Genomic DNA, 13607 nt, shown 5'->3' with positions numbered 1-13607 from the left:
CTGGGTGAGGTGAAGAAGCCAGGGCCAGTTACTAACTTCCAGTTCTATCTACAAAATCCAAAGACATCAAAGAGCCATTTTTTTTTTTTTTTATGAAACTATTGAAAAGACCAGCCTTCCATGTGATTTTGCAAGAGACTGTGTCTCAGTGAAGTTAAGTGTGTTCATGACTACTCTTTGTGGCCACAGGGATCTGCTGGCTGAGGTATTGGATGGTGAGCCCACACGGGCTAATCTCCTCCCAGGCTTCAACACTACTACAGGTCCCACCCTCACCTCTGGGTCCACAGTGTCCTGAAGGACAACCCAGGGCATCATAAGCAGATCATTTGTATTTGTGAAACAGTTAGATCGGCGCCTGGGACAGTATTAGGTAATATAAAATGACCTGCTAAATAAACGTGGCAGACAGAGAAAGAAAAAAGGGTTTTCACAATGCTGTAAGAACTGATCAGAATGAGAGCTGGTAAAGGATGAGGAAATCCAGCCTGCTGAGGGCTGCAGCGAAGCACTGCTACAGAGCATATTTTGATTACAATAAGTTCCTGTAGCCAGCTTTCTCAGAGGAAAATTAGAGGCTTTTTCTTTTTGAATAATAAGGAAAATAAGAGAAAATTTCAAAACGCAGCTTCCTGACAGCAACATGGCATTAAGTAAATAAATGATGGCAGAATCCGCACAACTGCAGCATTAAGACAGTGGAGAGGAATAGTTAATGTCACAGTGAGATGTGCATGTTATACTGGGGGGGGCAGTTACAAAACAACATATAAATGTAATGACGTTCTTCTGAGTAAACATATTTATGTATGCATTAGCTTAAAAGCCTGGAAGCCTCCAAAAACATCAGTAGTGAGCCATTTCTCAACGAAGAGACAGACAGGGTGATTTTACTCATAAGCTGTACTTTCTAAATATTTAACAGTTAATGGGTATTACTTAGACTTTTTTCTAAAGCGAGATAAAAGAAGATTTTAATTTTTTCGGGAATCTAAAACACTCTCTAAAAAAAAAAAAAAAAAAAAAAAAAAAAAAAAAAAAAAACCCTGAAAGGCTAACCCTTATTTACTTTCACAGAGGAGTTAGGCACTTGTTTTAAAACAGAATTGTAATCGGATGTTAACCTAAATAACAACCAAAGAGGGAAGCTTTAAGAAACCATGGTGTTTAGGCAGGGACGGAGCTCGGAGGGAGTAAGTCTGCTTGATTCTTAACACTGGGAGTAAAAATCATGGCCTTTATTTGAGAGTGGTTAGATCCTGAGTCTGCAAGCCAGGGAACGAACAGGAACGAAAGAGATGCTTTCAAAGGTAAATGAAGATTATGTAAGTTAGGTATTTGAGCTCAGTAATGAGACGTAGTCAGTACCAGGTAGACAGGCATCTCTGCAAACCATCCCTGAGTAAGGCAGAGGCAGCCTTTGTAAAATGGCTCTGGGGAGTCACTGTCAGTAGCTCTTGTTATCAGGCAAGAACACGAGAGATCCCTCCATCATAGCTTTATCTCATTTTTTTTTTTTATTTGAGAAGGGGTTAGGGCTTAAGACATGATTACATTTTGATCCTAACAACCTTCACACAGATATTTGGCCCCAACTGGGGATAAAAGATGCACTTTAAAAATTATCTTAGGATCTGAGAAGAAAAGATTTTATTATATCTAGCCTATAAAAATTTTGGTTCACAGATGGGACTTATTGGCACGTGCTTTTAACCCCAGCACTTGGGAGGCAGATCTCTGTGAGTTCAAGGCCAGCCTACTCTACTTATTGAATTTCAGGACAGCTAGAGCTACATAGTGGTAGCTGTCTTGAAAACAACAAAAATCATTAATAAAATTGCTGAAAAGTATGGAACGCTAAGCTTAAAAACTAAACCACTAATTCAACCTGAACATAGAACAAACGGTTCTCAACCTGTGGGTTCCGACCCCTCTGGAGGCTGCCTGGCGGATATTTACATTACAGCTCCTAACAGGACCAAATTACAGTTATGAAGTAGCAATGAAATAAATTTATGGTTGGGGTCACTACAACATGAAGAACTGTATTAAAGCGTCACAGCTTTAGGAAGGTTGAGAACAACTGAATCCGAGCCTTTACTGTTTGTGGGGATTCTAGCTTGAGAAGAGACTAATGAACGAGAAAACAGCACAGAGAATAACAACAGGACTATGGACAGGGGTTAAAAAAACAAACAAACAAACAAACAAAAAAAAACACTTAATATTCTTACAGTTACAGAAGACAGTAATAGGATGCTCAGGATGTGACTGTGACTCTGGGGATGAGATGGTACCAGGCAACTGCTTTCCAAAGAAGTGCGGTTTACCATTCGGTCACAGGTGGAGCAACTGGTTTGGGTGATGTTCTTTTCACAGAACTCGTGTATACTCCTGACACCTGTACCTCACTCTCCCTGCCCCCCCAATGCCAGATGCTTTCTAAAACTCTTTACCTTGTAGGTGATAAACCTGACGCTTTTTTTGCCTCAGAATGTGGACACTTAGTACTTTTAAATTGATTCTTTCCAGGCTGGAGAGAGAGTTCAGTGGCTAAAAAACATTGGCTGTTCTTCTAGAGGACCCAGGTTCACTTCCCAGTATCCACATGGTAACTCATAACCATCTGTAACTCGAGTTTCAGGGTATCTGACTGCATATATGCAGGCAAAACACATAAAGTACAAATAAAATAAATCTTAAAAAAAAAAAAGCCTGATTCATGGACAGGAGACAGGCCACAATGATCATATATGATTTCAATCCAATCCTCCAGAAAGTTAAAAAACAAACAAACAAACAAACAAACAAAACATCATTTCCTTTTGGGTTAATAAGCATTAAGAGTAGTCAATAAATTTTAGACATGCCTTTAAGCCCGGCACTTAAAAACAGAGAGACAGGATCTCTGAGTTCCAGGCCAGCCAGGGCTACATATAGAGACCCTGTCTCAAAAAAAAGAAAAGGAGAGAAGGAGAGAGAGAGAGGAGAAAGGAGGTTAATAATTTAAATGAAAGGTGAGAGGAGCCAGAGGAAAAGTTATGTTTTAATTGCGACCACGAGCAAATTCTGAGTGTGTGTGGGGGTGTGCACGTGTGCATGCATGTGTGTGCTGCCTGCCTCAGACCATGTGATATCACCCCCCATGTGAAGACACAGCTGCATAGACAGGACACCATACCAGTGAGGTCTGAGGCTACACAGAAGCACATCCGGTTGGGAAGGCTGACCGAAGCTTTGTTTAAGTCATCAAGAACTCGTGAGCATAAACAAGACTCAGCCTTCCATCCTCAAGTCCTGCCAACTCCGAGAATGCAGCTCCAGAGGGTAAAGAATTTGTTCAAAGTTACACATGACTCAAAGGAAAAACAAAAAAATAAAAAATAAAAAAATAAAACTGTCCCCAGCAACATCTGCCTTACAGTGTAAACAGAGGTAATTAAATCTACTTGGCCAAGGAACAGCTAAACATGTTAGAGCATATTAAATATGACAGTGGAGAAATATGTGTCAGGCAGTCACCCGGGAGCTCCTGTTGGCTATGGCATGGAGTCAGAGCAGCCTCCTTCGCCTGAAGGACGGTGCACATGGGCTAGTGCGCCTGGCTATCTCTCCTGGGATGAGATAGTCAGGTACAGAAGGCTCTAGTATCCATCAGAAGTTAACAGGGAATAGATTACCTTTTCATTGTCAATGTGGACAACATCTTTGGCTCCAGGATCTTCTTCCCACAGTGGGGGACCTTTAGGATCCTTCAGAAAGGCCACTAGGGACTAAAGGGGAAAAAGAAAAGGACTTTAGTCGGGAAATGGAAGGGCTGGCAGACCCAAAAACCTACTCTGTTACCTGTCTGGATATCCAGGCACACCAAGTGCCAGTCATGGGACTACAGGTGGCACCTGCTTGGAGAGGGAAATATTTCTTGTCCCTGGACATCACCACTAAGTGACCCAGCACTTCCCCCAGGCCTTTTCAATCACTTGGCACCACTGGTCAGCTGACATGGACATGCATCTCTACCTTGCACCTTAATACAATAAGCAGGCTTCTTCAGCCAGAGACACTCCAGGGCTTCAACTACAGATCTTCCCCCAGGAAGCCTTTCTACTCAACTGAACAAAGGCCGCCTTCCACATCCCTAAGCCCCTCTACTTTCAATTCCTAAGTAAGAAATCACAGCACTTATCACTTGCTGGGGAGTCCATGTTCTACACAGCTGATAGAGAGCCTTCAACCTGGTTATACTTGGTGTGAGTCAGTGGGGCCAGGGCTGGGAAGCGCCAAGCCAGGCTGCCCACCACCAATGGCCTGGTGCATGTTGTGACTTCTTTCCCTGGACACTTCTGGATCAGGACAACGAGGCTAAAAAGCCCACTGGGCTTCATTATGTGAACCATTGGTTCCACCGGAGAGGATAATGTCCAGCCTATGCCCTCCACAGCACTTTTTTGGTGTAGACAGAAAGGACATCATCATCTTTCCCCTCAGACTGGGAAGATGTTCATGGTGAGAACCAGAAAAGGTGATACCGTCTACTCCCATCCACTCACGGCTAAGGGAAACAGCCATCCCGGCTCAAAACACAAGGATCTTCAGAGTCCCGATTTGACGAAGCAAGATTGCTTATTTGGGGGAGCTGGAGAGATGGCTCGTTGATTAAGAGCACTGGCTCCCCTTCCAGAGGACCCAGGTTTGAATTCCAGCAAGCACATGAATGACAACCCTCTGTAACTCCAGTGCCAGGGGATCCAACATCTTTCTCTGACCTCTGTGGCCACTGTCTACATGTGATGCACAGATAAGACATGCAAGCAAAATACTCAAACATTAAAAAAAAAAATCTTATTTTAGTCAACTTTATCAAGTGCCAGTGAGCAAATGCCAAGCTGGGGGCTGAGGAGGAAGGTGAGAATAAGGAAAGAAAGGTGGTGGTCTGAGGGGAGAAGGGAAAACACCCCTTACAGAGGCGAAGTTTATTGTTTCTGGAACCCCCTATGTGGAAGGGGCTGCTATGGGGAGATGGGACACACATTTAGAAGGTCTGCATCCCATAGCACTTCCTGTCTGTCTAAATGAATTGTAAAGGCCCTCCTAGCAAGGGAAGGACTGCCATTTTGCCACTGCAAAAGTCAGCTCTACCCTTCCTTGATCCTTTGCAAATACTTCATCAGGGCCATGTAAGCCAAATGAAATGGATGGTTCCTTTCCAAAACCTATACTCACCACAGCTACAGAGGCATCTGCCCATCTGACAGGGGAAACCGATGCTAGCGGGTGCCCACCTGCCTGCTATTCTACAAATACCTAGTAAGGGTGTTCTCAATCTAGAGTACACAAAATCAGACGCTAGTTTGGAAAGTCAGGACCACCTTGCTATGTGCATACACTAATTCAGTAGCCCATCAGGGGGATCAAGAACCCATGACTGGTCAGGAGGTGCTTCTTCATGGGGTGTGGGGTGGAGTCCTGTCTCCAGCACAACCTCCTCACCTCATCTCTACCCAGAATCAAGAAAAAAACAAAACAAAACAAAACAAAAGAAGATGATATGGATACAGAAAGGAAACAATTGAAACAGTCATGTTGGTTGGAATCCTGCTGTTTGTGTGGGTACCGATTTCATTTAACTGATGCTCAACACCACCCACAGGTTCTTTCCACATTTTAACGAGACATCATGGGAATCCAAACCTGGGAGCCCACCCTCAATTATTGGAGCATCATTAGCTGGATCTGAGAAATCCACATCATCAGGATGAATATTATACCTCTCTCTGCCCTGGTCTCTCTTGACCCTATGGGTTTGGAGATCCTATGACTATGGCTGCCCATTCTGAATCCAAAACCTCTGAACCTACCCAATGCTCAGCCTACTTCTCTAGCCCATTGTTTGATGCAGAAAGAGATACCGCCTACATACAGGAGTGTGACAGATGACTCTACCCCCTTCACCAGATACTCTGTGACAAGTCTGTCCTTGGGCTTCTGGCTACTTCCCTGACACAGAGCTCTGGACAGCACTATTCCTGCTCTGTGACTCCAGGGCAGACCTTCTGGAGGTCCAATCACAAACCAGTCTTTCTTTTATGGATGTGTGAGCAATTCACCCATCCTGCTTCCCAATCACATTTTGCTCCTGGGGAACATACGTTCTCTCTCCAAGGACATTAGTAGATGTCACAACAGAAAAGACAGAAGGCCAAACAAATAAATCTCTAAGTGTCTACATGGGTGTTGAGAGAGTACAGAATCAGGCAGAAGGCCATAAAGCAGAACTTGTAGGTTGTAACACCTTTGGGGGTCACATACCAGATATCCTGCATATCAGATATTTACATTACAATTCATAACAGTAGCAGAATTACAGACATGAAGTAGCAACAAAAATAATTTTATGGTTGAGGGTTACCACAACGTGAGTAACTGCATTAAGGGTGGTAATATTAGGAAGGTTGAGAACCACTGCCATAGAGGGTACAGCTGTCACAACTTAAATACAGGAGTTTGGGTAGGTAAGAAATGACCCATGAGAAAGGCAGAGGGAGCTGAGCACTGACCACTATACAGATAGGTGAACAGGTAGGAACAACTGGGAAGAGATGTACGTGTAGAAAGAGAGACAGGGCAGAGTGTGTAGCACCATGGTAGATGACCTGCCTAACAGGCATGAGGCCCTAAGTTCATTCCCCTGTGTGGCAAAAAGCAAATAAATGGGGCAGGGGGAGATACAGGAGCTCGGAGAAGAACCCTGCCCTTGGACCAGAAGTAATATGATGGTGTGAGGCAGAGGATGCTGACGCTGGAAGAGAGCTGAGGGCAGCGGAAAGGCAGCTCCTCTGTGAGAGCCAGGTGGCACCTGCAGGCTCAGAGCCACACTTATCCTTATGTAGGTTTTCCACCTACTCATAGATGGGGCTTGTAGCAGGAACACTTGGTGACATCCACATCCCACCTTGTGCCAATCCAACCCCCACACTTACTGTGCTTATTCAGACACCAGGCAGTCCGTGCCCTTCAGCCTATGGATAGCCACTGTGAGTATCCTCACAGATGAGGAGGTGGTTTTGAAGCCAGAGCAAAAGGAGACCCTGATCTCTGGAGAGGAGGGTCATGATATCAGCTGCCTCGCTAATGACTCCTAGGCATTCACTGACAAGGCCTGGGTGTCCCTTGTGTCAACAGCTACAAACATGGCCAGATCCTCTGCTGACATCAGCATTAATGATAAAGACCCTCAGGTGGTGAGGAAAGGCCCCTTGTGCAACCTGCCCTTTCTCCTTTCAGGGAGACCTGCCAAGCTTCTGACGTCCACTCAGGCTCCACCCCACTGAGAGCGAGGGAGGGAGGCTAATTCACCTTCAGCGTCACAGCTCGGTCATATTCCATGTGAAAGGCACCATCCCTGTCAAATAAGGAAAATGTGTTAACTTTAACATGCTTCAGCTAACACACACACTGTCAAAACTCCCTCTCTCCCTCTCTCTCTCTCTCTCTCTCTCTCTCTCTCTCTCTCTCTCTCTCTCTGTCTCCTTGTCTCTCTGTCTGCATCCCTGTCTCTCTCTTTCCTCCTGTCTTTCTTTCTAACAAATAATGGTAAACACAGGGGGAAAAGCATTCTGAAATAAACTAATCTAACTAAAACCTGGTGTTCCCTGAGACTACCGATGAAAGCTCTCAGCACTTACTGTGAAATTGGAAATGCCTGGGTATACTTACTGGTAATGGAATAATTCAATCTTCTTGTCCTTTGGGCTGAGGTCAACTTTCATCTTCTTGCACAATTTTCTACTCTCTGTGTCACTGAAAGACAGAAATGTCGGGGCCTATTTGTTACCTGGAGTCACAGCTCATAGGTGTTGACAACAGGGTCTGCTGGAGGCCTACGAAACAAGGCAGGTGACCTGGAATTCTCGGGAGCAGATAAAGACGGTGGCTCTGGGGGAACTGGAGAGTAACCAGCAGGGTAGTCTGTAGTGGTCGGGGTGGGACAAGCAGAGAGAGAGACCTCAGGGATGAGTCCAGTCAGGGGAAGCGCTGGGGTAGTGAGGAGACGGAGCTCACTATAGGAATAAATGCAAACCTGAAGCCAGGCTCCTCAGTCCCAATTGCTCAGGAGGCTGAAGCAGGACAACTGCTTGAGCCCAGGAGTTTAAGACATCTGGGGCGAGAGGTGGTGGAGGCCCTACAACAGCGCCTGCCACCTTCTGCTTCAGAATCTGTGGAGGTGGCACCAGATCAACATTTTTTTTTTTTTAAAGGATCTGAACATGTGCCACCTTCTCCAGGCCATCTGTCTGGGAAAAGGAAATGTCCTACCATGTTGGAGAAGTGTTGAAATTGGTTAAAACCCAGGAAGAAGAGTAGCACTTTGGTTAGAGGAGCCTCTTCCTTGTCTGAGAATATACTAGGAATCCTCCTGGCACCCGCTGCCTGTCAGGTACCCCATCATTGTTCAGAAACATCAATGCAGGAGCTGATCTCACTGTGGTATCCTTGCAGAACAGACAAAAAAACCTCCAAGTGTGATGCTTAGACCAGCATTACCCAGGATCTCATTAGAAATGCAAAAGCCCCAGCCCAGACCTGCTACAACTACTCTTGGGTACTTGAGCAAATGTAACTTGATGCCACTTGTGGGCAACCCTACTATGTGCTGGAACAGTGGTTCTCAACCGTCTTAGGAGGCTTGCTGTGACCCTTTAGTACAGTTCCTTATGTGACCCCAACCCATAAGATTGTTTCCATTGCTACCTCATAACTGTGATTTTGCTACTGTTTTGAATCATAATATAAATTTATCTGACATGTAGGATGGCTGATATGCCACCCAATATCTGTGAAAGCGTCATTTGACATGAAAGGGGTTACAACCCACAGTTTGAGAACCACTGCGCTGGAGCATAGGAACTACCGAGTGAGAACACCGGCCTGCACAGGTCCATCTTCCTCTTGTCTCCCTGTCTCGGTTCCTTAGAGACCCTCTGCTCTCACCATCCTCTACTCTTAAAGTCCCCCAGAAACCAGCCAAAGGCAGTCTGCTGTTCCACTGACCCAGCACCCTGGTTGTCACTTAAGGGCCATGTCTCCAGGTCTGAATGGGATCAGGGAGAACATTCTGGCCGTAAAGAAAGCCACTAGAAACCTGACCACATAGCAGCAGTGTCCAGGGAAACTGACCTGCCAGGTATGGCAGCCACCTGTGGGAAGTTGTTTCCTCCCCCGCCTGTCTGCACACCTCACTTCCACACACAGGCACCAGAGCTGGGCAGGAGCCCCAGAACAGATGGGCTCATTCAGCCACCCAGCTCAATTCTCCAAGCAATGCCATCAACACACAAACAAAATTGCAGGCACCAGTGTAAGAGAGAGGCTTTCAGGCTACGAATACATGTCTGGCTGGTGGTCAGGTGGTGGCAGCATATGCAGGATCTCTGAGTTCCAGGTCAGCCTGGGGGGGGGGAGAGAGAAAGAGAGAGGGAGAGAGAGAGAGAGAGAGAGAGAACACATCTGGATGAAGTGGATGAAGAGGGGTACAGGCAGAAGGAAATGGCTCCTCCTCACCCAGGCCTCTAGCTTCCCTCTTCCTATAGTCCCAGATGTGTGACCACCTTTGTGGCCATGACATTACCTCTTCCAGTCACTGGACTGTGAACAGTGGGGATTCAATAAATACATGAGGAATGCCCAGGGAAGGCAGGTGACAACATCATCATGGGGTTTGGGGGGAGTAGATAAGATGGCAAAGGACTTGAAATAGTGTTAAGAGAAATGAGCTGGGTTTGGGACAAAGAGGTGAGCTGGGCAGGATGATAGGAGACACCAGCCGGCAACACACAGCTTTTAGCCTAAACCCTCTTACCCTAAAGCCCAGAGCATGCCACACACACAGCTCTCCTGACAGCAACTGTCTTGGTCTTGTGTACCCCAACCTTTGGGAAGTCTTTTTGTGAAGCTGAACTGGCAAGGCATGTGTGACAAACAGCAGCCAACAAGGCACCCTTTTCTGTCCTGAGTTAAGTCCCTGGGAGAGAGGACCATGCTCGAGGTATTTATAACTATCCCCGACACTTGCTGTGTTCTGTTCTATTCAGCCATTTCTTTGGTCACCTTCCCATCACCAAGTGCAACAACAAACAGTGCAGGAACTTAGGTTTGGCTGCCATGTGAACTCCCCAGGCCCCAGGCCCAGCCTGACAGCCAAAACCCGGGCCATAGAAGAGTCTCAGAGATGAAGCCTCAGATCCCGTGCAGCAGCCAAGCGAGCACCAAGCAATGTGGCTGGCGGCACCAGGAACACAAGAACAGCCAGTCTCTTCCTTGGGGTGGTCCTGAGGCCTAGCCTAGCTTGCAGGGAAGTAATTTGCCCACCTCTACCCCAGGATTCCTTGTTGTAGACTGTATGTCCCTCTCCCTCAGGTTATATGACACTGCCCAAAGGTTCTTCCTGTCCCCTGCTTTCTACATACTCTGTCAGAGGGAAGGAACAAGAGGTGGCTTCCTTCCTGTCCACTGCACTCTCAACCTCCCTTCCCCCACTGTCTCTCTCCACTTGTCTCTGCCTGTTCCACATCAGAAAGGCTTGCCCCTGAAGGCAAGGCCTTGCCTTCCTTCATGACTGCTCCTTAGTGTTACCAGAGCAGCTGGCACACAGTGGCATTCAAACAATAACCTGACTGGACAGGTGACTTCATGGAATGAGAGATGAATGTAAGGTGCTATCTTGGAGCTGCTAGGACAAGGCCCTGAACTTCTGGCTTCCTGGGTACCAGGAATCCTGCCAGGTGATAAATCCCAAGGGGGTTCCCTCAGCTCCCTGCCCTCTCCCCAACAATCCTGTCTCTTAGAGTGTCTAACTATGCACGTGCATGGGTACTAATTGTGCAGCTCAGACAGTAAAAGTCATAAGAGTTCAGGAAGGGAAGAAAATTACCCATGCTCCTAGGGACTTAAAAGGATCTGAGTTGAGAGATTAAGAACAATTAATTGATCCACTGCCTCCCTCCCTCCCTCCTGCAGCTCGTGACTGAGGCTCTAGGGGAAAAGGAGACAAAGGCAAAGAAATGAGCTTTGCCAGAAGTCCCAGAGAGCCAGGCTCTCCTCTGGCTGGCAGGACCCAGACATCACTCTGCAGGGAGGTGGTAAGGCCACACACCATCCCCTCTCTACCTTATTTGGCTCTCTACCTTCCCTACAAAGAATGAGGAGGCCTCTGCACATGCCCTCCCTGAGCCCATACCCGACACCCCCAAGAGACATGTACAAGTGTGTGGGGGGTGCTAGTCTATGGTGGCTGCTGCAGGTATGGGGTGCTATGTTGATTAGATAGCTTAAAACTCGAGGAGTCAGACCCAGGAGTGGCAGGTGGGATAAGAGTAAGAAAAAAGGGCAGAAGGTGCTGGAGGCTAAAAGGAAGAGCTACCGGATCTTTCCAAAACTGTGCCCTGATCCTGTCCTAGGAGATGGCTTATCGCCCAGCTGGCATGCTGGTTCCAGACCAGGCTCCACCACCAGCAGGTAGGACCTTTGATGAAGCCTGAGCGGCAAAAAGCAGGGTAGGATGAGAGTGACTGCTTGGTGCCAAACAAGGACAAGGTGTGGCTGGAGGGTACGATGAGGGGACAGCTGGAGAGCAGTCCTGAGCAGCTGAACCTTAAACTCCTGCTTCAAGAACAATCCCCAGGTGGCTAGTCTCCTCGGTACCTACAATGAGGTATGCGGTGGGTACCACAGTAAGAACCTGGGTGAGGAGTGTGGATTCTCCTCTCAGGTGCTATAGGCCCCACCTCCACCTACCTGTCCACCCGTGTCTTTCTAAAACAGTGGTTCTCACCTGTGGGTCATGACCCCTTTGCGGTCAAATGACCCTTTCACAGGATCGTATATCAGATATCCTGCATACCATATATTCACATTACAATTCATAACAGGAGCAAAATTACAGTTACGAAGTAGCAGTGAAAATAATTTTATGTTTTGGGGTCACACAACACGAGGAACTGTATTAAAGGGTTGCAGCGTTTGGAAGGTTGAGAACCACTGGTCTAGGACTTTGCTCCTCAGTTGAAACTTATTTCCCAAATGCACACCATATGCCAAAAGATACCTAAAGCCACAGAACAAGCATGACACACTACTTATGGGAATCTATTTTCTCTCATGGGAAGTAACATTTAGGCAAGAAGGAGGAAATGCAAAATTCAAATTAATTCTTAGACAAAAACATAAGACTTCAAAATACATTACACCTGCCCTGGCAGGCCCCTAATCTTGCATCTGGGGAGCCATTACTGCTTTAGGGGAATCAAGCAGATGGGAAAAGGGAAGAAAGGAAATATGGCTAGGCAGTGGCCTTGCACTCCAGGGAAAGCAAGCAGCCAGCAGCTGAAGAGACACTCTGCTCACAGAACCAGTGTACCAGGCCTAGTGCCTGCTGCGGGCTCCAGTTCAACCTCCTAGATGGCAGTACCACACAAGGCCCCCATCCCAGTGCCACAACAGGTAGCTCCCAACACCCTCACATGTAGCCCAGTGCACAGCCACCCCCAGGCTACCAAGCAACTGTGGAGGTCGGAGTTAGGAGACAGTGAGGAAAAAGGAGAACAGACACATCCATAGACAGGATCCATGTGCTCAAGTGACAGCCAGGGACTAGGAAACAGACAGACACACAAGTATCAGTAGGTGTGCATGTGGAAAAGGCTGAGAAAGAGCCAGAAAACCAAATAAAAGTTAAAGAAACATCTTTGGGAAAAGAAAAGGGGGAAGAGGCCCAAAGAATGGGAGTAGCAGAGACTCAGCTCCTCTCTGGGAGGAAACTTCAAAGGAAGAGAAAGAGGGGGGACAGAGGACAGCACCTCAGCATATCAGGGAGAAGAGGGGACGCCAGACTGGGAGGAGGTCCCACAAACAAACCACACCCTAGCACACTGGAAGGCAGATGCCCACCGGGCAGCTTTGGGAATTTCCTGAACCAGATAATTTGGGGATGAGAGCAATTTGGAAGGTCCTGTTGCACATTGCACCTGTTTCTCACGGTGGTCCAGAAAGAGGGGGTGATTAGCCAAAGGTTCTACACTACAAACTAAAGCCAGGTTCTCTACCCTGTAGTGGCACAAAAATCCACTACACTCCATGGCTGGCCTCCAATTCACACTCCCTCCTGTCTCAGCCTCCCAAGTACTGGGATTACAGGTGTGTGCCACCAGGTCGAGCTCACTTTACACTTCTGAAGATCGAGCAAAGCATGCTATGGACTGAGGCTGACCCTACTCCCGGTACATTCTACAGGGGCTCCTTCCCCAGAGGCAAGGGATTCACACACACACACACACACACACACACACACACACACACACACACACACACACACAAAGAAAAAAAAATACACCTTGCTAATGTACATTCCCCCATTTCCAGCTAGGTGAAAAATGATGGTGACATAATGGCACCTCACATTTAAAGTGTGGTTTCAATTCTAGAACTTTCATTTATCTCTTCTTCACCATAGAAACTGGGGAAAGGCACAATATTAGCTTTTTCACATTTTGCAGATGAGGAAACAGACTTGGGCTAAATGGCTCCCTTCAAGTCACAGGGCTAGGAAATGG

At 46.9% G+C, this 13607-nt stretch overlaps 1 protein-coding gene across 1 annotated transcript in view; it reads right to left on the bottom strand.

The window, feature by feature from the left end:
• The window catches only part of Pdia5 (protein disulfide isomerase family A member 5), an 89821-nt gene that overhangs the window by 48872 nt on the left and 27342 nt on the right, over positions 1-13607 (bottom strand). Inside the window, exons 4-6 of the mRNA XM_027412770.2 lie at positions 7717-7800; positions 7357-7402; positions 3681-3773 (exon numbers count right to left, since the gene is read on the bottom strand). Coding sequence (XP_027268571.2) covers positions 3681-3773; positions 7357-7402; positions 7717-7800 — 223 coding nt within the window. The remainder of the gene's footprint in view (positions 1-3680; positions 3774-7356; positions 7403-7716; positions 7801-13607) is intronic.

This window comes from Cricetulus griseus, chromosome 4, assembly GCF_003668045.3.
Source record: "Cricetulus griseus strain 17A/GY chromosome 4, alternate assembly CriGri-PICRH-1.0, whole genome shotgun sequence".
In the NCBI taxonomy this organism is placed as follows: Eukaryota; Metazoa; Chordata; class Mammalia; order Rodentia; family Cricetidae; genus Cricetulus; species Cricetulus griseus.
This window is presented reverse-complemented; position numbering and strand designations above follow the sequence as displayed.